We start from the raw sequence: 23,519 nt of genomic DNA on the forward strand, positions 1-23,519 counted from the left end.
TTTTTTATAAACTTACTAATGCCCAGTGTGCATGGAGCCTTAGTGTTAGAGAGGTACCCTACACCCTACAGGGCTAAAGTTTTATTTCTATTCCTTGATGACTGTTTTTTTTTTCTCTGTCACTCTGCTCCCGTGCCGCCATCTTGGAACAATATCCTGCACATGCACAGACACACTGTGGGTCTCGGTCAGGTCTATGTAGTATCCATAGACTGTCAGAGACTTGTGGCGAGCTGTGCAGGGCTCCCACTGAAACACCAAAATACTGCCTCCCGAGATGTGATATAAACATCCCATCAGGAATCAGCAGGTGGGTGGAAATGTAACTCTTGCCTAGGCAAAGATTTAGAAAGTGCAAAAAAAAAAAAAAAATAAAATAAAACACTGGACTGTTCTATCTGTGGTTGAAGGCACACTTTAAAGGCAAGTAAATCCTATTTACCAAATGCTCAGCACAAGGAGAGGGCTGTAGATAAATGCATTTATCCTCTACTACTCCTGTGCAGCCTACCTCTAATGCCCCCATGCGTTTGGCTGTACCAACAGAAGGTTGGGTGAGGGTGGTGCTCTATAACAGGGAACACACCGATTTACTGAAAGCCTAAAAACGTTTTTTTTTTTTAAATGCATAGCGTGTTTTTATTGCGGCACATATAGCATTTTTAATGCAATTTTAATGCATTTTCTGGATACATTACATCACTGACTCCCAGCATGCAAAAGAAAATATGGGGGGGGGGGGGATTTTGAGACTTTAAAATGATGCACATAGAAATGTGCCTCCATCCCTGGTTCAGATACACAAGAAAAGGGAGGTTGGGACTTTAGATGAGGCCATTGACTAGTGGAGGTATAGATTGTAAAAGCATTTAATTGGCATAAATACATTACAATTATAAACAGACAAGTAAAAACTGTTAATTTCATTTATATACACACATGCATTCAGGGCATGGACATATAAAAAAAAAAAAAATATATATATATATCATGATTGCATACATATTGCCTTCACGGTATAGGATATAAAACGAATTGATAAGTAAATGTTTGTTGTAAATTCATACATATATACAGACATGTCATATGAGCGGCACATTCCAATGTTATAAAAGATATGTATACATTGTAAACATCATTGATTGTAGATAGTGGGTCTAGATAGATTCCTATTGGCAGGCATATGACTGCATCCTAAATGTCTGACGCGTTTCATCTATGACTTCCTCAGGGGGATGCTCAAAAGTATATCAGATAAAGTACATTGGTGTAAGGAGAGTATGGAGCCAGGGCCAGAAAGATTTGTCTCTCCCGGGAGCTGAGGTAGTCTAAGGCTGCGCACCAGTAGAGCGCACACACAGGGTCCCCAGAACACAGATCACCAGTCTTCATGGTGTATGCATGTGAGCAAGGTGGTAATATTCAACAGATCTGGCGTGTGTGCATAAGAGCAGGGAGTTCCTGTGAAGGGCAACCTCTCCAAATATGTGGTAGCATGCAAATGTCAATCCTGGATGTGAGCGAAAAAAGCATCAAAAACTAAACGTGGTGTGCTTTTGATTTCTATGGAAGGTGCTTTTTTTTTTTTGCACTGCGGGCTAGGAGTCTTCAGCCATCTTCAATGGCCGGGTCGGGACAACTCCCATACACTGGATTTACTTTGTGTCAGTGTGGAATCATGCCAAGACTGTACACTGTTCTTCGCATGCGTGACTCATTGCCGACCATATGTAGCGCTACCCCCGCAAGAGCCGCTAGATATATTACCCAGAGCTTCTCCTATTTCGACTTCAGCAGCCAGGCACACAGTATTTTCTTCCACAGCCAGGTGCACTCTTACTTCCACTCATTATTTCAATAATCAGTCGAGGGGTTTTGGTAGTTTTAGGTATTTTATTGAGAACTTGGATAGGGAAAGGAAATGTAGTGGGATACGCCAAACCAAATTCAACCAGTTACATAAAGCACAGCTTCTTTACCTGAACTGTGGAATTTCTGCTCATTGCACCGCGCACTCTTGAGCAAGCCCTCTGTTGGGATAAAGGACTGTTGCTCTTCAGAATATTAGCCAGTATCCTCCCCCCTGCTAAACCCAGGCTTCTGGACTGAATGGTAGCCTCCTTCCAATCTTCCAGCAGCACCCCCCAGTTATCCCAGGCAGATATTCACAGGGACGGCTCCCCCTCAGTCAGCTCTTCAGGTCAGCATTTCAGCTCTGAGACCTCCCAACCAAGGCCACATGGCAGCAGGTGCTGAGGAGGGCACAGCACCCCCTCCTCAGTTGGTCTCTCCTCTCAAGGCAAATACCTCTTCCTGTGTGTTCCACCAAATATCGATACCCTTCCCAGCAGGCAAAGGGGTCCCTATCCTATGCTTGTAATTGGCTGAGATGGCATCAATATTCATGCTGCTGATCTGCACGAGTCACTCCTATTCATCCAGCACCTTCCTAAGTCGCCTGGATACAGGAGGAGCCAATACGGAACCAGCAGTACTGTGAAACACATTAGGACTTCCACGTTCGGCACCTTTCAGGGGGGAGGGGGGACAGGTCCCCCTTCCCCAATTCCAGGAAATGGCGTCATGCCTCGGAAGTTTGGCTCCCCTCCTCCTTCCTCCGCTTTGAATGTGCAGCGCGCTTCGCGCATGTGCAGTAGGTAAGGGTTCCCTTATAGGGAATAATGGTGGCAGCACAAAAGAGCCAATCAGAAAAGTCGGTTGGGGTGCCGACATTGCGGGAACCCTGGACAGGTAAGTGTCCTGATATTAAAAGTCAGCAGCTACAGTATTTGTGCTGACTTTAAATTTTTTCGTGGGGGGTGGAACTCCTCTTTAAGCAGGAGAGCACACTATACTAAACTATATACATCCTAGCAACCTACTTAGGAGGGTGCTGCACATACATGGATCGAAATTCACATGGTTCAGCAGCGATCAGCCAACTTTTGATCCAAGTATGGGCACCCTGGTTGTACACAAATCGATCCATTGATTGACTTGTGTACAAGGAGCTTGTTGGGTTTTCCCCAAACAATTAGTTCCGGCAAGGCTTATCATTGTGTTCTGACGACAGGGAAGTCTCCCTACTGACAGAATACAGTAGCGCAGCGCTGATGGGGGAATCTAGCAGTTTTCTTTCCTATCACCCGTTGTGGAAGGAAAGAAAATTGCATAATGTATGGCCTGCTTTAGACAAAATTGCAGACGGGTAGTTGGAAGCATCTACAAACAGAAGAGACATGCAGTCTCCTCTGCCATCAAAAAAAAAAAAAAAAGAAACCCTACCTGTCAACATTTCTTCACAAAATGACTTTACTTCCACTTTAAAGAGGAAAGAAACCCCGGCCGATTTTTCTTATTTTTTCAATTTTCACATACAATAGCTCATTACAAGGGATAATAGATTGAAATCGTCCAAAAACGAGGTCTGTAAATATCTTATTTAGGCTCTTTGTAAACTCTTCATTTCAGGGTATTGGCCGCGCCATTGTTTGTGCTGTTTGCTGAATCTGTTCTGGACATCACTTCCGCCCTTACTCTGTTTCCCTTTCGAAATCTCACGCATGCGCCGTATCAGGAAGGAGATAATCAGAGCAGCATCGCGAGACTTCTCCTCTGTGCCGTTCAGAGGGGAAGCTCGTCCAAAGAAATGTCCCGACATGCAGGGAATACAGAAACGGCACACTTTAGGTTCCGGTAATGAAACATCCTACTGCGCAATCGCGCATGACGTCATTTTCGATTACAGGACGAATTACATGGAAACTACAGCAGTGAGTACACTTTAACAGGCAGTGATCAGCTGCCTGTTATCTACATTATGAAGAGCTAAAGTTGTCTCGGAGGGTTTACAACCACTTTAAAGGGCCATTCAGAAGTTGAGGAGATCAACAACTAGAAGGATTTAGCTAGTGGAGCTGCCAGGGGTAGAGGATAAATGCCAACATTAATGCAGACCATGTCGCCCCAAGTAAAGTTGGATGCAAAATTTTTACTCATGTGAATGAAGTGTGACTTTCATCTTAGTAAAGCATTTGATCCTCACAAGTTCACAGTTCTATAATAATTTTACAACTGTACTCAGCACATTTTCCACCGTTCCCACCATTGAAGCTCATTTCTAGATGGCGTCTGTAAACCTCCCAAGTGCTAGAAGCTGTGTCTACTGTCCCAAGCATCTGACTGGGCTAAATAAAGTCTCTCTGCCTTTCAGCGTTGGCTGAAGACCCTCCAGCCATCTTACATGCGTCAGCAGTACAGTATGAGAGCTCCTGGGACACACACACTCATCTATGGAAGATTTGTGATTTTAATCCACTCAGAAAAACTCTACACTCAGGAAATACCAAAAGGAATAAATGGCTTTTGGAAACTTTCATATTTCCAGCATTAGAAAATATAGACCCTGGATAGCAGGGTGCTCGATAAGCGATGCCATGCAAGGAGAAGATACTAAGCAACCATGTCTCTAATACAATAACACACAAGTGCAGTCACTGTAAATCCTGCTGTAAAACCGGATCTGGTCAATTGCAGTCCAATCAGTAAACTACGGTATGCTCAAGGTACTCATCTACCTCTCCAGACATCTCCTGACTAACCAATTTTAAGATCAGAACAGATTTTTTTTTTTTTTTTAAGTTCACTGCTACTGTTTCCCCTTAGGGCTTGTTCACACGAGTAGCGCTCTCTGAAGAGCGACCCATGGTGGATCAATTTTAATTTTGCAGGCGGTGATCTGACAGGCAGCCTGGTTTAGCCATATAAAGGCCGAACTACCACGCCGCAATCGCAGTTGCAGGCAGTTGTTGTGTGGCCCTTTAGACCTGCATTAGTCGGTGGCAACGGCTGCCAAAAGCGGCATGCTGTTTAATTTTTTCCGCCGCCACAGCATATGTATAGCTATGAGGGACTGCATGTCAATGCTCAAGTGGGAGGTCGAGGGGCAGTAAAACCTAGACTCAACCACCCATTTTACTTTTCCCCCGGCCGCATATATGATCAAAGCCTTTAAGCGGTTGTAATGCCTTAAAGCGGTTGTAAAAATATGAACAAAGCATATCCCTTTATAGTGTGTACTTGTCTCAATCCGGAGCACTAAGGCCTTATGTACACTGCTGCTGGTAAATATAATTCAGCACCTTGAGCAGATGTAGAGAAGAATGCCGGTAAACAGGTCCACCTCTTGGTAGGAGGATTGGTTTGATCTCTGTATCACCTGAGGCCAGTCACCACACTGGGAATATAAGGAGGGTTTACAACCACTTTAAGGTGGCCATCGATGGATAGAAATTCGGCTGGTTCAGCAAGAACTGGCCAAATTTAAATCCATCTATGGGTAGGCTGATTGTACTGAAGTTGATCTACTGATCGACTTCAGTACAACCAGCCTGTCAGAGGCTTTTTGTACGATCACTGCCAGCGACTATAGCCACCAGCACTGATCATTTTATTCTGACGGCGGGGAAACCTCTTGCTGTCAGAATACAATAGCACAACAGGAAGGATTCAGTTGGTGCTGATGGGGGAATTGAGAAATTTTCTTTCCTTCAACCCATGGCTGAAGGAAAGAAAATTGCATAATGTATGGCCTGCCTTAGTCAGGATAAACGTGCATTGACTTATCCCTCCCCTTCTCTATAGTCACAAATAGGCACCATTGAGCAAACTGAGTACACTTGTTTAGGGTAGGCTCTTTTGATGGACAGATCATTCTTGTTTATCCAACCACTATGTTAAAGTGGTTGTACACCCTGTACAACCACTTTTACCTACAGGTAAGCCTATGTTAAGGCTAACCTTGTAGGTGCTTGAAATATCTCCTAAACCAACACGGTTTCTAATAGGCATCATGCCATGACTGGCGGCTCTCGCGGGCATGCGCAGAAGTCACGTCACGCAACTCTGGCCAGTCACAGTGCCAGAGTTCGCGGCCCCGGAAGGAAGAGGGGCGAAGATGGAAGCTCCCTGCTCGTGGGGCAACAGTGACATCGCAGGCTTCAGTGTCAGGTAAGTGACACATAATGGGCAACTATGCAATGCATAGTAGCCCATTATGCTTTACTTTTTCAGGGAAATAAAGAGGAAGTAAAACCCACAAACTATTAAACCAATAATGTGAAAAAAGTGCAACACATGAAAAATCACAAAGAAGAAAGAAATTCTTTGCTGCAATGGTACTAGAGCTATGAATAGTCTCTAATATTTATATTAAAGTGGATACAAAACATACAACCTAAAATAAATATTTTGGTTGTATTGTGTCAAAAAGACACAAAAAGTAACAAAATAATTAAGTGCAAAAAAGGAGAACGTTTTTAGAATGCCGCCCCTTACAACGCATTTGCGTTACATTAAAGCGGGGGTCCACCCACACCGCCAAAAAAAAAAAAATATTAAAAGCCAGCAGCTACAAATACTGTAGCTGCTGACTTTTAATACATGGCCACTTACCTGTCCCAGGGTCCAGCGATGTCGGCAGGCGACACGGGAAAACCCGCTCGGTTCTCGGCAGCTGCCACCGCCATCCTAGGTGAGGGAATCAGGAAGTGAAGCGTTGCGGCTTCACTTCCCGGTTCCCTACTGCGCATGCGCGAGTCGCGCTGCGCGTCCCAAGTGGTCCCCGCTCTCTCCTGGGAGCTGTGTGTTCCCAGGAGACAGCGTGGTGGGGACGGGAAGAGGCGTAGACTCCCATGGGAGTCTATGCCGGAAGTGGGTGCAAATACCTGTCTTAGACAGGTATCTGCAACCCCCTCCCCCCTGAAAGGTGCCAAATGTGACACCAAAGGGGGGGAGGGTTCCGAAAAGCGGAAGTTCCATTTTTTGTGTGGAACTCCGCTTTAAGGGAACATTGGGGCACTGCCTGTAAAGCCTCCTCCCATTGATCTTCTATGAAAGGACCAAGATCTCTCTCCCATCTCTCTCCAACCTTCAGGGCAAATGAGGTTAAAAAGTCTGTTAGTAACATTGCATAACATCTGAAAATAAAGCCCTTGGTGGAAACGGTTTCACCCATCAAATTAAACAGTGGTGTAGGAGATTGCTGCCATTTCAATTTAGATTTTTATATAAATCTTTATTTTTGACACAGAGAATACAACATATCCAACAATGCCTCACCGATGAGGATTTGCAAATAAGAAAGAGATAAAAGCATCGGCACAGCTGGCTACAAAAACGTAGGGTATAAAGGGGGGTGGGGAGGTAAACTTGGGAAGGATGGAAAAATATAGAGATAGGGTTACCCTGGGTAGGCGTTCTAACAGAGTAAAATATGTGATCCATGCTAAGGAACAACAGCACCCCCCCCCCCACCCCCATGAGGCAGCCGCAGAGGACCCCACCGGCTCCAGCCCCGGACGAGGGAGGCAACAAGCCCTCCGTTAAACCTCCATCCAGGGGAACAGCCACCCGGGCCCTTTCCAGGACCAACCAGGGCGGGAGCCCCGCTAATGCAATGGAATTATAGGTCAAGTACTTCACCCAATGCAACATAAAATATATTACAAGAACAGGGACTGAAAGAAAATCACATCATATAGCATTAAAATAATTATAAAAAAAAAAAAAAGGAAGAGGAGGGGGGGAATAATATAATTTATTCTAGTCTAGTCACCCACAATAACCGGATAGCAGAAAGGACTGTACAGATTGGATTCAGGTATTAGCATCACAGTCAGTAGGTACTCTCAGCGAGGGTTCTGCCAACTCCAACAGTGCAACCTCCAGGCTGGATGACAGTGGGTTCAGGGTCAGTCAATTTAGACTACTACAAGCCAAGGAGACTGTGGAGATCCTCTGGGTTGTAGAAGGAACCAGGAATCAGATCACCTACATCAACATCAGTACTTTAGGATAAGATTGCAATACCAATATGATAACCTTATGGGTCCAGCACTATTTTTTCACTCACGTTTATGAAAGTGGTTGTAAACCTCAGACATGAAATATGAACAGAGCATATCTCACTATAGTGTGTACTTGTCTCAATTAAGAGCATAAGTGTCATTTCTGCCTGCTGACACCAAGAGAAAAATTGTGACAGGGGAGGGACCTCCAGCTGATTGACAGCCTCAGCTCTGTTCCTGTGAGCTGTGTGTGTGGAGGGGGTCTGTCTCTTCCCTCCAATCAGCCCTCAGAACTCTCCTCACTGAGCGCTACAGAGTGTAACTTCATCTCTCAACCCCCTTTTGTCAGAACTCTCAGACAAGCTGGAAATTCAGCACTTTGAACGGCTGTAGAGAAGAGAAGACTGTAGATCAGTGGTCTCCAAACTGCAGCCCAGGGGCCAGATGTGGCCCTTTGCTTGTTTTTATCCGGCCCTTGGGGCACCATTTCATCCACCGATACCAACATTGGGGCATAATTCCCCCCCGCTGAGACCAATGAAGGAACACAATTCCTCCCAAATACACCAACGATGGAGCACAATTCCTCCTAATTACACTAACAATAGGGCAAAATGACATCAATGATGAGACACAATTCCTCCCACTGACAACAACGATGGTGCATTTTTAATTCCCACCGACACTGGGACATTCTCAACTCCCATTGGCCACAGTCCGGCCCCCCCATTGACACCAGAGATGGGGCACATCTCCTGCCCCCGACACCAACGAAGGGGCATAATTTCCCCCCCACTGAGAACAATGAAGAGGCATAATTCCTCCCAATGACACCAACAATTGGGCCCAATGAATCCAATGATGGGGCATAATTCCTCATTGGGCCCAATGACACCAACAATGGGGCAAAAGTCCCACCACTGCCAACAATGGGGCATGGTTTATTCCCACCAAAGTCGGGACCTTCTCTACTCCCATTGGCTACAGTCCGGCCCCCTTAAAGTCTGAGGGACAGTAAACTGGCCCCCTGTTTAGAAAGTTTGGAGACCCCTGCTGTAGATTAACAGATACAACTTACATAGAAGAATTTGCCTCATCTCTGTGTATCACCTGAGGCCAGTCACTTCACTGGATATATGTAAGCATTTACATCCACTAACTTCTTTAAAAGATATTCAGTGTTCTGCCCCTTTCAGCGGAGACGGTATACAGCTCCTCATTTGTGTGAATTATTTTTCCTGGAGGTAACTAAGTACTTCTCAGATTGCCACCAGACTCTACAGGGAGACTTCCCTCAGGTCATGCCTGACTTGTTTGTCTCGGCTTGAAGTGCCCGGCTTCACTTTCTACACACCTAGAAAGTCCATTACAGATGGAACGCCCAACAGAAGCAGAAAGAAAACTTGCCTTTGTGCGATGCTGCAAATTGACTTACCATATGCAACTTATTCTGTTTATTATATGAGAATATTTCACACAATTTACTCTCCGAGAAACCTGAGACCATTTCAACACATTTTGCTCAGAAATATCCATTCCTATACATGCCTCACATATTATGAGCTTATGAGACATACAGAAAAGGTTAAAAAAGCTATTAATAGGGGTGGTGGGTCTAGACTTTGTTGTGGTTCCTATCCTCCTCGCCCCTCTCTGGAGAGCAGATCGCTTGAAAATACATTTAGGTTTGGGACATGTACCCCTCCCCTGGTATATAAATGTACTTGGGGAAGAGACAATTTCCAATCAGACTAAGTATGAGTAATCAGTTTATTATGCATATTTTGCTCTGTTTGTAGGATGTATTTTTTTTTGTACAACACAAAGCAATCACTTCCAGCGCCAAGAGGGCCTACACAGTTGGATGGGACTATACAACAAATCCAAATGCTTGGCGGATGCAGCCCTCCATGGACAGGGGAATCCAAATTGGAACTACAAAAAGCAAAGAAAGAGGAAGGCGCAAGCACCTAATTCATTACCAAAAATATATTTGAAGGAATAAAATGAATAAACGACAAAAAAAAAAAAAAAACCCCTTGGGCTACAAGATGCCATGCGGTACAGGAGAAGTGTGTTCCAAATACATCCTGCTATAGTGCCAACCTGACGCGTTTCATAGATGTACCCTGGTCCAGCTCTAAGGAAGAGGGTGTGCCCCAAAAATGCATCAGCTTGGCACTATAGCTGAACGTGATTGGAGCACACTTATCCTGAACCGCATAGCATCTTGTGGCCTATGGGCTTTTAGTTGTTACATTTTTATGACTATTCATTTTTATTCATTCAAATACATTATTGGTAATGCACTAGGTGCTTGCACATTTCTCTTTCTTTGCTGATGTATATTTTCTGAGTGAGTTTTGCCATGGAGCTATATTGTACCCTGTATTAGGACTACTGGAAACCTATCAGCTCCACTGTTTGTCTACCTTTTTGTCATTGGCCTTGTGTGGAAATGCGGAGGATCTTTTCTTTTCAGTAGTTTGGTGTTTTTTACTTTGTACTGTGAAATGTTGAAAATCTTTTTTTTTTTTTTTTTTAAATCACGACTGAAGCCAATGCTGAGCATTCACCTTTCTGCGTGCAGCAGGCCGGCCTCTTGCAACAGGAATGAGAAGCAAGTGGAGATCACTGGAGTAGCGGTTTCTACTTTAGTGAAGGCATTGGTATATACAGTTATATTGGTCCAAGCTGGATCAATGTATCTGTACAAAACTCCCTTGCCTGGAATTCATCTTTATAAATCACATGGAAAGGTGCAATTTTTTCCAAAGGAGTGCAAGTATGAATAATAAAAACATAAATATGATATCTTCAATTAATGGGCTAGTAAACTGCAGAGCCTCACGTATAACATTTTTTGCTTCTGCATTTAATAATCTAATTTTCCTTTTTTTTAAGAGCCCAGATATTATTTTTGAGAGATGTGCCAATCTTTCCACAGTACTATAGGTTGGAGATGCGTTTTAGTAGAAGTAACTGGACAGCTGGTGGGATCTTTAAGCCACTTTGGTGACAAGAGTAGGGTTGTCGTTCACAGAAGTGGCCTTTCAGCTTTCCTATAGAAAACGAACGGCAGTCGGGTTGCCATGGCAACAAGAACACTTTTCATAAGTAGGGCCCAAAATGGCAGAAAGGATTTCCTCCACGCTCCTTTGACTTTATAATCCAACACAACAATAATTCCAGTAGCAGCAACTTCAATACACATTCATGTCAGCTCAGAAAAAAGCCAGCTCAAATGATTAGTTAAAGCTAAACATGTTAGTTTACTATGTTTTCTGTAAAGGTGAACTAACCCTCTAAAGATAGAACTTAAAAAAAAAATCCCATTGGGGAGATTTCCCTTCACTTCCTGTCCCATAGCCAAAACAGGAAGCGAGAGGGAATCCCTCCAAAATGAGGGAAATCCTGGTCATCACCCTCTATCCTTGTTCTGGTGACAACCCAAATCTTATTTTCTTTCACTCTCGGTAATAATGGTAAACATGGCAAATTGAGAGGGTGAATCTCCATAACAGGGAAACAGACAGCAATAAGAAAAACGGACAGGTGCTCTAATCCCTCTCCACTCTCTTCAAAACTTAAAAAATTTTAAAAGTTTGCCTTCAGTAATACTTTAATATTAGCCCAGTCATCCTTTACATAGCAGCATTCAGACTGCTTGAGGGAGGGGCAGCATTTGGGCCAATAAGGCTCGGCTGCCTGCACATGTGCTAAAGAAAACATGCCCTGTCCTGATTGCAGACCTGAAGAAGAACGGCCTATAGCAATTGAATATAAGCAAGCCGTATTAGCTCTGCTCATACAATGCCGGACTGAATGACACCTTCAGGGGAGACTTGTAAATCTCAATGGTGTGTAATCAGTGACGCAGGGTCTGTCAACCACACCGCTGGTATTTACAGCATTGGTAGCCAACATTGCACACATGTAAACGTTAGCACAAATTATGTCAATTACGCCTATATGCTCCTCCTAGAATGTGGGTTTTCAGGCATTTTTTTCTTACATTTCTTAAAGCGGAACTTTAATTAAAATAAAATATTTGCGTACAGTTTTTTTATTTTGTTTTTAATGCAGAAAAGACATACTATGTCTCTTCTGCAATAAAGTTTCTTACCCACCTGTCTGGCATCTGCCAAGATGAATAAATGGTGTCATCTTGTCTCACCCAATTAAATCTGAAGATCAGAACCCAGAAGACTGGTTGAAGAGGTCAGCGGTTGTGGCGAGAGCTCCAAAAAAAACGCAGGGCTGGTGTGGAGGAGTAGTCTAGTTCCTGCTTTGATATTGTTCTAAAATATGGATTTAAAAACCAGAATGTGCAGGGGCACACAGGAGGCATAAAATTATAATGCCAAGCGCCTCTGAAAGCAACTTTTTTTTTGTGCCCGTGTGCTTGAGGGTTATTGCAAGTGAACAGAGATAACAGTAGTCAATAGTATAATTTAAAAAAAGGCCTAACAACAACTAATATTGTTGTACATGAGGGTATTCGGTTTTGACAGCTGAAGGGCAAATTTCTGAATAGAGAGGGATTAGAACATGTCAGGTCTTTTTATGTCTGTGCCCCCGTTAGAGAGATCCACCTTCACTATTTGTTTACTGTCATCAACAAGGAAAAGAAAATCCCAAGTTTTAGGTCAGTGGTTCTCAACCTGGGGGACAAATGATGGATTACCAGGGGTCACCGAATCCTGGGCTATTACCGAAGTCCGCACCGCTCTCCCTGCCTTTTTGTGGCCGTCCAGGGCTGTTCCCACCCACTCAGCCTCTTCGCAGCCACCCATTCAGTTCACGGCATGGCTGGGGGCAGAGACTAGAGGTCAGCTGACTGGTGAGGAATGTGAAGTGGGAGGGGCTGGAGGAGACCCTATCTCTTGATTTTGGCATAGGTGTCACTGCTACGAGACTCCACAAAGCCGGAGACACAGTGAGTAACACTACCTGTGATTATAGTTGCCATTAAAAGTCCCCACTACAGTTCTCAGATCAGCAGAAGGCCTTGATCAGGAGAACCTAAGTTGGCTGATCAGAACTCCCCCCCCCCCAGCACTGCCACTCATCCCATTCCCTCCCCACCACCAAGGAGTAAGAGAATGAATAAAAATAGAGAATACATGGAAGGGAGAGGAAAAGCGGGGGAGGAACAAAGGAAAAAAAAAGGACAGAAAGAATAAGAGGAAGAACAAGAAAGATGACTAGAGAGAGGGATGGGGAAAAAAAAAACAAAAAAAAAAAAAAACAAGAAATTAGGATAGAGAGAGATAAAAGGAAAAGAAAGGAGAACAAAGAGAGAGTGGTACATCCTAAAAGGTGTACCATAAGGGTTTTAATACTGTACGAGTGGAAGGGACTCAGGGAGCCCTAAAAGTCCGTGGTTTAGGGGCGAAAATTACTTGATTTGCCCTGGGTGCTGACAACCCACGCTATGAAAATAATTTTACTGTTAGGGGTCCCCACAACTTGGGAAATTTTATCAATGGGTCACGGCAATAGTAAGGTTGAGAACCACTGTTTTAGGTTGTCCCCATTGGGAAAAACTCCCAACGGGGACACCAGGATTCCCTCGCTTTGGAGGATGTTCCTCTGACTTCCTGTTTTGACTATGGGACAGTAAATGAAGAGAAATCTTCCCTATGGGACACATATGACAAAAAAAAAAAAAAAAAAACCAAAATCAAAAACTGGCAGGGGTTATACCCTTCTTTACTACTAAAAGGTTTCACCTTTAGTTCGCCTTTAATCAATCCAATGTATGCAGCCCTATAACAGGTCCAGAATACTTTAAAGAATTAAGAGATGTGGCACTTACATCATACTCTGGAGCTCAGGGACAAAACTGGTTAATTTTCCAGCTGCTTTCCCAGACGATGAAGAGGCAGATGAAGACATGGTGGTCACTGCAGCATTGAGGCTCATCTGGTCAAAGACAACAATTAAAAAGATGCTGAAATATTCTTCTTTTTAAAAATGTAATCTCAAGTATATTTTTTTCCATTACAGCGCTTTATTTTAAAGTAGATCAATAGTCTCTTTTCAAGAAAAAATAAATTCAGTTCAGTTAATCTTTCCTCATAGTTGAGCTCCTCCATGTCTCTTATCAGTTTGGTTGCCCTTCTCTGCACTTTCTCCAGTTCCCTGATATCCTTTTTGAGAACTGGTGCACAAAAATGAACTGCATATTCCAGATGAGGTCTTACTAATGATTTGTACAGGGGCAAAAATGATATCTCTCTCTCTGGAGTCCATACCTCTCTTATACAAGGAAGGGTTGTGCTAGCTTTAGAAACTGCAGCTTGACATTGCATGCCATTATAAAAGTGGAACTTCACCCAAAAATGCTGCTTTAAGTCCCCCCCCCCCACCACCACATTTACCAAGTTACTTTTTTTAGGGGGGGTGGGTACCTAGTTTTGACAGGTAACGCCCCCCCCCCCCCCAGAAGCTTTCTGGGACAAGTCACAAGTCTCAGAAGGCTGCGGGACCATTCACAAAGCGCAGCAAAGCTCACGCATATGCAGTAGGAAGACTGCTGTGAAGCTGAAAGCTGCCACAGCCAAATTCTAACACTAAAGATGTCAGCGCCAGGGACCCGAACACTAGTAAAGAACTAGTCCAGGTGAGGACAGCTCTGGACAGGCAAGTATCCTTTTTTTTAAGTCAGCAGCTAAAGGATTTGTAGTTGCTGATGTTGATTTTTTTTTCCCTAGAGTGAAGCACCGCTTTAGGCTCCATTCACACGTGTGCGACTTGTCATGCAACTTTGGACATCAAAGTCGCATGACAAGTCATTCTATGTTTTCCAATGATAACCATTCATATATGTGCAAATTAACCACTTCCCGGCCGGCTCCCATACATACATACGGCGACAGGATGGCTCTCCTGCGCGAATCGCCATATATGTACGGCAGCTCCTTTAAGAGCCATAGCAGGCGCGCGTGCCCGCTGCATGGCACCCAATGCGGGTGGCTGGAGGGCGCGATCGCCACCGCCAGCCACCCGCAATTGCCAGAACGGGGATTTGTGTGTGTAAACACACAAATTCCTGTTCTGACAGCGGAGGAGAGACAGATCGTCTGTTTCTAAGTAGGAACAGCAATCTGTCTCCTCCTCCAGCCAGTCCCATCCCCCCACAGTGAGAAACACACCTAGGGAACACACTTAACCCCTTGATCGCCCCCTAGTGTTAACCCCTTCCCTGCCAGTGACATTTACACAGTAATCAGTGCATTTTTATAGCACTGATAGCTGTATAAATGTCAATGGTCCCAAAAAAGTGTCAAGGTGTCTGATCTGTTCGCCGCAATGTCGCAGTCCCGCTAAAAATCGCAGATCACTGCCATTACTAGTAAAAAAAAAATAATAAAAATGCCATAAAATCCATTTCCTATTTTGTAGATGCTATAACTTTTGCGCAAACCAATCAATATGCGCTTATTGCGATTTTTTTTACCAAAAACTTGTAGAAGAATACATATTGGCCTAAACTGATTAAGAAATTAGTTTTTTTTACTTTTTTTGGATATTTATTATAGCAAAAAGTAAAAAATATTGTTTTTTTTTCAAAATTGACGCTCTTTTTTGTTTATAGCGCAAAAAAGAAAAAAAAAAAAGAAAAAAAAGAAAAAAAAAAAAAACACAGAGATGAGCAAATACCACCAAAAGAAAGCTCTATTTGTGGCCAAAAAAGGATGCCAATTTTGTTTGGGTACAACGTCGCATGACAGCACAACAGTTAAGGCGACGCAGTGCCGTATCACAAAAAACAGCCTGGTCATTAAGGGGGCAAATCCTTCCGGGGCTGAAGTGGTTAAAGTTGCAGCAACTTCAAAGTGGTTCATGCACTACTTTGATCTGACTTTCATGCAACTTGAGGACCATAGGACTTCATTATCTCTGCACAAAGCCAAAGTCGTATCAAAGTCCTACCCATTGAAAGTTGCATCAAAGTTGCATTCCAAAGTTGGTGCAACTTTGGAGTGGTACAAGTTTGAATGGAGCCCAAAAAAGGGCAAGTTCACTTTTGGGAAAATGTAACATACTACCAATGCTGCAGCCGCTGCCCGATCCCCCACCCTGTGACAGCAGTATGGGGAGAAGTTCACCGTAATAGCTGTCGGTCTTGAAATCAGAGGGGCCATGTGGCCACATCATTCATTCACACAGCTGTGTGTGTACTTACAAGCCCCAACATCCTTTCTTTGCAGCTGTCGGCTTGCAGTTCTCAATTAACTAGCATGGTGCTGTGGAGCTCTGTGGTAGTTCATTGATTCTTCCTGTCACTATATCTGCTTGTCTGTATGGGATGTCTGGGCACACAGATACAATGACAGATCTGCAGGAGACCTGCAAGGCACCAGCGATCTGCTGATTGCTGGTGCAATGATTTACAGGCTCCAATAAATAAATAAATAATAATAATAATCAAAATTTTTTGCCTGCAAAAATGTGCATTTTTTATTTCTTTTAAGAAGTGAACATCTCCTTTAAAGTGATACTAAGGTCTTGTGTTTTTTGTTTAAAAATAACAAACATGTTATACTTACCTGCTCTGTGCAATGGTTTTGCACAGAGCAGCCCAAACCCTCTCCTTCCCGGGTCCCTCTTCAGTAATCCTAGCCCCTTCCTCCTGTTCAGTGCCCCTACAGCAAGCAGCTTGCTATGGGGGCACCGGAGCCGAGCCTCTGCTCTGTGTGTCCATTTACACACAGCTTTAGAATGAAGGCAGCCTTCGGGTAGGAGCCAGTGTCTTCACCAGGAGTACAGCAATAATCTTTCAACCCCAATAGTTAATTTACTGAACAACTCACTTTTTCCCAACCCTATCTCAGTCTTAAACAACGCCAGCCTACACCTAGTCACAGACTCATTGTCTCGCAATGCAGATTTTCAGAAACCCGCTATTATCCAGAATTTTACACTGTGGTTTTCTTAAAGACCTCAAAGATCACATCAGCTTTTGGAATGGATGAAAAAAGCCATAAAGGAAAAGAATTTTAAAATAATCTCGTTTAATATGGTGTGATTCAATGGGTATTTTGCAATACAGCTAAATCCATTCATTGCGTTTTATGCCCTTATTATCACTCCACATTGCTGAGCTGATATAACAAGCAGATTTCTGGCTGTCGGTGAATGCCTGTTTTTTGGTGGATGCTTGTGTTTTTCCTAGGCGGTTTACTCACACGTGTCCGAAGTGATAAAACACAGTTTGGTTCCAAACATTCAGTCCAACCTCCTACAGTGCAAATACATCTTCAGAGCATTTACATGCATTTTGATGTGGTTCCATAAAGTTATATTAGGTGTGATTGCAGGAGGTGACAGCACACCAATAGGTCCGTATGTATCTTTAAAATAAAAGTAAAAGCACAAAACAGAACACACCGGATCATGTAGTAAAAGAAAAAAAAAAAAAAAAAAAACGCCTTTTAAAAAGGAATCCAAAAAGAGTAAAACTGCACTTACAATTTAGTAAAAACTACTCACAAACATGTGAAAGAAAACCGCAATATATTTTATAAATAGCCTTCAGATGATGGCAATTGGTCTCATGACAACAGACTCCAGATGGTAATGGAGAAGATTTTAAGGGCCACTGCCGGCTGACGCGTTTTGAAGGGTTACCTTCTTCCTCAGAGCCCAGCAATGTGTTTTTTTTTTCTCTTTATATATGTATATATACACACATACACCAAGCGTACACTCATAAGGCACCCCCTAGAGGGGTTCAGGGGTCCCACCATTGTGGGCGGTTCTCAGCAAGAGGGTAACACCCAATTGGCAACCAAGAAATACATCCACATAAGTGGACATGCCCACACCTATATGATCGATTAGCTAGATACCCATAGAACAATGCGGATGATGTTACAAACATCAGTACTCACAGTGAGCTGTCAAAAAATCTCTGTCAGCGCATAGGCCAGACATATGCAATAAAAGAAATCAAACGATAACAGTCAAAGAACAAAGATCAAAAACAATCAAAAAAAAACCTTATGTGGATGTATTTCTTGGTTGCCAATTGGGCGTTACCCTCTTGCTGAGAGCCGCCCACAATTGTGGGTGGGACCTCTGAACCCCTCTGGGAGGTGCCTTATGGGTGCATACTTGTTGTGGGTGTGTGTATAAGAAGCAGAGCTCTGAGGTAGAAGGTATCCCTTCGAAACGCATCAGCCGGAAGTGGCCCTTAAAATCTTCTCCATTACCATCTGGAGTCTGCTGTCGTGAGACCGATTGCCATTTATATTGCGGTTTTCTTTTACATGTTTGCTAGTAGTTTTTAATTTACTCTTTTAACTAAAATATATCTAAGGATAATGCACAAGGTTGGTTCACCTTCTTTTTTCCATTTCTCTTTTGACTGCTAGGATACCCATCCTTGAGAGCAGCAAGGCCCGAGGCGTTGTCCACTACGAACTCTACCCCAACTGGTTGGCTCACTTGTGCGCAGGAGTATTTGTTTTCCGCTTACAATTTATTAGTCTGATCACAACCACCACGGAAAAAGACCTGCATTGGGGAACCAGGTCACCAAAACCATTGCTGACATTTTTACTGGGTAGCTGGCATCAGGAGAGACTTTACCCCTTAACACGGACCTTTAAGTGGGCTTTATTGCAACTTCTGTGTCATGTGACCGCTGTCATTGGATCCCACAGTAGTCACATGATTGGGAGTCCGTCCCACTTGTTCCTGATTAAAGTGGTTGTAAACCCATTTTGAAAAAAAAAAAAAAAAAACCTAACGCCTGCAAGACAAAGGCATAATGAGCTAGTATGCATTGCATACTAGCTCATTATGTAATACTCACCTGAGATCAAAGCCTTCGCTGCGGTGCTCGTACACAGCAATGGGCCGGCGACATCACTCCCGGGGGTTACTTCCGGGTATCGCGGCTCTGGCACTGTGATTGGCCGGAGCCGCGATGATGTCACTCCCACGTATACACGCGGTAAACGTGCCATTGCATCAGTTTGTGTCAGTGCGCATGTGCGAATGATGTCGGCACATGCAAATACAGGGGATATCTCCTAACCCATACAGGTTTAGGAGATAGTATAGGCTTACCTGTAGCACAAAGTGGTCTGTAAAGGTTTACAACCACTTTAAGGCTGAGCTCAGGCATGTCCAGATCCTAGTCTGAAACTACCTGAGTGATACCCACCAGGGAGTGATCATTGTAATTGACTAATTTGAGTGGCCCCTTGTATAAGTGTGGCTCAGTGCCTGGGTGCAGCTCGGTTGTCTTTTGGCCAAGTACAGGGACAGCTTCCTGGCGGGATCACTCAGGTGGGTTCAGACTAGAATCTGAACATGCCTGAGCTCAACCCTGATCAGGAGCCAGCAGAACGGGCTCAGGATTGTGTGACCACTGTGGGGGGCCAATCACAGTGATCACATGATACAAAAGCCACGCCATCTCCAAAGAGGAGACTGGAGGGTCTGATTGGGTATGCCTGAAAAACCGACAGGAGGACCCAATCGGTCCGCTAGTTTGAAAGGGGCCAAAGAAGCACTAGGATCGAAACACGCCTGAGCGCATCGCTACTCCCGATCAGAAGCCTAGGGCTAGGAGCTTCTAGTGGCACCTTGGTCAGTATGCAGCGAGTGCGCACTCGGCACATAAACCTCATGCCACCATGGATGCATACAGTATGTGCGGCGGCTGGGCATTAAAGCTCACCTTTCTTCCTGTCGCACATACGCTTTAGTGTTCAGCAAGAGGTTATGTAGGGATGGTGTCATCTGGAGTGAGCAATGTGAAGACCCTGGAGTGAACATACACCCCAAGGTAAGTTGCAAGTTGACCACACTAACTCTGGATCTATGGAGTGCCCCCTCTAATGTGTTTCAGAGCCCTTGCCCCTTCATCAGAGTGGCCACTGAAACTGTGATGAAGGGAAATCTGCTCTGAAAGATGTTAGTGGAAGTACTCTATGGATCCTGGGTTGCAGTCTGGTCCTCTCCTACCACACTTTGAGGCATATATTCACCTCATGGTCCTCACAGTGCTCACTCCAGGTGATCCCATCCCTGCTTACATCTCTCATGTCGTCAGCTTTTTAGTTACAGTGTCTTCAGCTTTGGTCCCAGTGACCTAGTTGCCCATAGGAGGTGTCCCCCCCCCCGGTGATATGTCCTTATTAAGCCATTAATTGTAAGGCTATATACAAACTAGGAATTTAGCTCATGTCTGTTAAATCCAGGCATTTTCAGTAATAAGTGTAAGGGCCAGTTCATACCATAGAAACGCAGTCCGGATGCGTTCCAGATGCCTTTCTGCATGCATGTTTTGTTCATTTTCCCCCCTCTTTTTCTGGACCTTACAGGGGTTGTAAGGGTATTTTTTTTTTAAATAACAAACATGTTATACTTACCACCACTGTGCAGCTCGTTTTGCACAGAGTGGCCCCAAACCTGGTCTTCTGGGGTCCCTTGGCGGCTGTCTCAGCTCCCCCCTGCAAGAACTAAACACCTTCATGCGAGCTCTCTCGCATGGTGTTTAGTTATTGGGGGCGCGCTCCCGTGATACAGCCGGCGGCTATAGCCGCTGACTGCATCACTCGGCCCCGCCCCCCGCGTCATTGGATGTGATTGACAGCAGCGGGAGCCAATGGCTGTGCTGCTTTCAATCCATTCCACTCTAGCCAATCAACGCCCAGGCTGAGCGGCAAAGAGGATGTCGGGAGCGAGCGCAGGACTTTCGAGGGGTCAGGTAAGTAAAACGGGGGGGGGGGGGGGGCTGGCATTGTCGGATGTTTTTTCACCTTAATGCATAGGATGCATTAAGGTGAAAAAACGTGTACCTTTACAACCCCTTTAAATAAAGATATGTGTGTTCCAGTGCGTTAAGGTGAGTTTTTGATGCGTTTTACAAAGTTCCAGTACAGTCCAGTGCAGGAAAAATGGAGCATGGTCTACTTTTTTTTTTCTGGAACTGCAAGCACTGGTGTGAACTATGCCATTAAAAACCATATAACCTACTTTCTATGCATTTTTGATCCAAAACAAAAAAACACACTGGACTGCATGTGGTGTGAACGGGCCCTTACTCTGAATCCCACTTGCCCAGCTGCATCATTCTGATTATACTACAGACCACTAATATAATCAGGGATTTTCATCAAGCCTCCCCCACCCCCAAAGATCTTCCAGAAGGGATCAAAGGACCAATGCCATGGACCAATGCTATGGACACTTACCTGTCCAGGGAGCCCGCAATGTCGGCATCGACTCACGGGTGTTGCCGCCGCCATTCCTGCGGAACCAGGAAATGAAGACTTGCGACTCCCTACTGATTCCCTTCTGCTCATGCGCAAGTCGCACTGCACGTTCTGAATAGTCCCTGCTGTCTTCTGGGACCTGTGTGTCTCCCAGAAGACAGCGGGGGGGGGGTGTCAGACGTAGCGTAGTCAATGTGCACGAAAATCGCCAGAAGTGGGAGCAAATACCTGGATTTGATAGGTATCTGCTCCCCACTCCCCCCTGAAAGGTGCCAAATGACACCTGGGGGGGGGGGGAAATCCGATCAGCGGAAGTTCCATTTCTGGGTGGAACTCCGCTTTAAAGGGGAAGTCCATGCTAAAACTAAAATCCCTGCATCTATAGCCACCAACATTCTAACACGAACCTCTCTAGCCCTGTACCTACCTTTTCTGCAGGCGATCCGACCAGATCTCCAGCGGCGGAGGCTCTGATCCCACGCTGAGCTGACAGCCGCGGCTTAGCTGTGGAGGTGGGTGCGGAGGTCACGTCCGACAACGGAAGCCCCACAGTAACTCTATGGGTGACGTCCCTTCCCATTCATTCCTTCATTCCACAGCCATTGTCGGACGTGTACTCAGCAGAGCTTCCGCCGCTGGAGATCTGGTCGGATCGCCTGCAGAAAAGGTATGTACAGGGTTAGAGAGGTTAGTATTAGAATGTTGGTGGCTATATATGCAGGGATTTTAGTTTTAGCATGGACTTCCACTTTAGGTAAATCAACTCCAAAGAGTTCATTCACAAGCGCGGCTACTCTGAAAAGTAATCTGCGGTGGATTGCTTTCCCGAGGGCATATGGCACCAACCGTGTTAACGCTCAAAATGCTGCGCCACCACTGCTGTGTCTGCATCCACCCTGGAGTTTGCTCACAGGCACACGTCAGAATTTGACAAGTGGGCAGGAGCGGGCGCACAGATCTGAACGCAGACACTGTGCTCTCAGATCCACGCACCCCCTTCCCACCCTTGTTCAATTTTGATATGCAACTGTGTGCAGTCGCTGTGTCTCCATCCACTTCTATGTGAGCAGCTCCGAGGTAGATGCAGCAAAATGCCACTCAGCACGACGTATGGAACTCGTTGTCTGAAAGTGCCTTCTCAGTCCATAATCCCATGTAAATAGGAAGTGGCTGCAAAGGAGCTGCAGGAGATCAGCAGCACTGAGATGCAAAGTTGAAAAGTTGTTTATCTAAATAACTGTCAAATATATTTTGAGGGGAATTTATAAAAACTGTAGCAGTGGTGCATGGCAACCAATCAGCTTCTAGCATCACCCCCCACGCCATTCAGTCAGTGTTTACATCTGTACACTTTTGTTAAAGATTAAATGAGATGTTAGTGAATGGACTTACATCTGCCTTATAAAAGAGAAATATGATTAAAACTGCAAAACTTGTGAGATGCACAGATATCTCCCATCTCTCTCTAACTCCCAAGTGCTGATAGGTACAAGAAAAGTTATCAGACATCTTGCCAGTGTGGTGTCTGCAGTGCACAGTGTGCTGACCAGCTGCATGCAGTCTATGGGACTGGACAGTAGGATGGAGCCCTGCAGTCACTTACCGCCTTTCTATGGACACTGAGCACACATCAATGAGCGGCTCTCAGGCCGAGATGCCCAAATCCCCTATACTCCTGCAAGGAGCCCACATGAACGGCTATAGGCGCCCTCAACAAGCATGGCTAAAAGATGCTGTGCCAGGAGCAAAAATGGCTACCGCCAGCCTATCCACTAACTTACAGGCTCTGCTCCATCAGTAAATATGGCCGCTGCTGGCTCATCCTGCTCTAGTTTTTCTAGCTTCCTGCATTCACTGTACGGTGTCTACAGTGGGTCAAAATACGTTTTTTCCCCCCTCAGAAGTCGTTGTGAGCTGGAGAATAATGTAGACACAACAGGTATACATATATATGTAGCTATATATAACATAAATATATGTATAGTTATATAATACATAATATATACAGAGAAATATTTTATTTATATATATATATATATATATATATATATATATATATATATATATATATATATATATATATATATATATATATATACACTTATACATAAAATAAATATAGTATATTAATATTTAATATTCATTATTTATATATATATATATATATATACATATACACACATACCTCCTTTACCTCACTCTTCTCGTTCACACTGAACACCCCACATTTACCTCACCCCCCTCATTCACACTGAACACCCCACATTTACCTCACCCCTCATTTACCTCACCCCCCTCATTCACACTGAACACTCCACATTTACCTCACCCCCCTCATTCACACTAAACACCCCACATTTACCTCACCCCCCTCATTCACACTGAACACCCCACATTTACCTCACTCCTCTCATTCACACTGAACACCCCA

General features: G+C 44.4%; 1 protein-coding gene across 2 annotated transcripts in view; it reads right to left on the reverse strand.

Moving 5' to 3' along the window:
* SUPT3H (SPT3 homolog, SAGA and STAGA complex component) overlaps positions 1-22,847 on the reverse strand; it is a 727,450-nt gene extending 704,603 nt beyond the window's left edge. The window contains exons 1-2 of one of the 2 annotated variants that reach the window (XM_073625237.1): positions 22,692-22,847; positions 13,669-13,775 (exon numbers count right to left, since the gene is read on the reverse strand). In XM_073625237.1, coding sequence (XP_073481338.1) covers positions 13,669-13,775 — 107 coding nt within the window. In that variant the 5' untranslated portion in view covers positions 22,692-22,847. Of the gene's footprint in view, positions 1-13,668; positions 13,776-22,691 lie in introns of those variants that run through there. The other variant, XM_073625238.1, reaches the window with a different exon arrangement.
* Positions 22,848-23,519: the final 672 nt, after the last annotated feature.

The sequence above is a fragment of the Aquarana catesbeiana genome, linkage group LG04 (assembly GCF_042186555.1).
Source record: "Aquarana catesbeiana isolate 2022-GZ linkage group LG04, ASM4218655v1, whole genome shotgun sequence".
Taxonomy (NCBI): domain Eukaryota; kingdom Metazoa; phylum Chordata; class Amphibia; order Anura; family Ranidae; genus Aquarana; species Aquarana catesbeiana.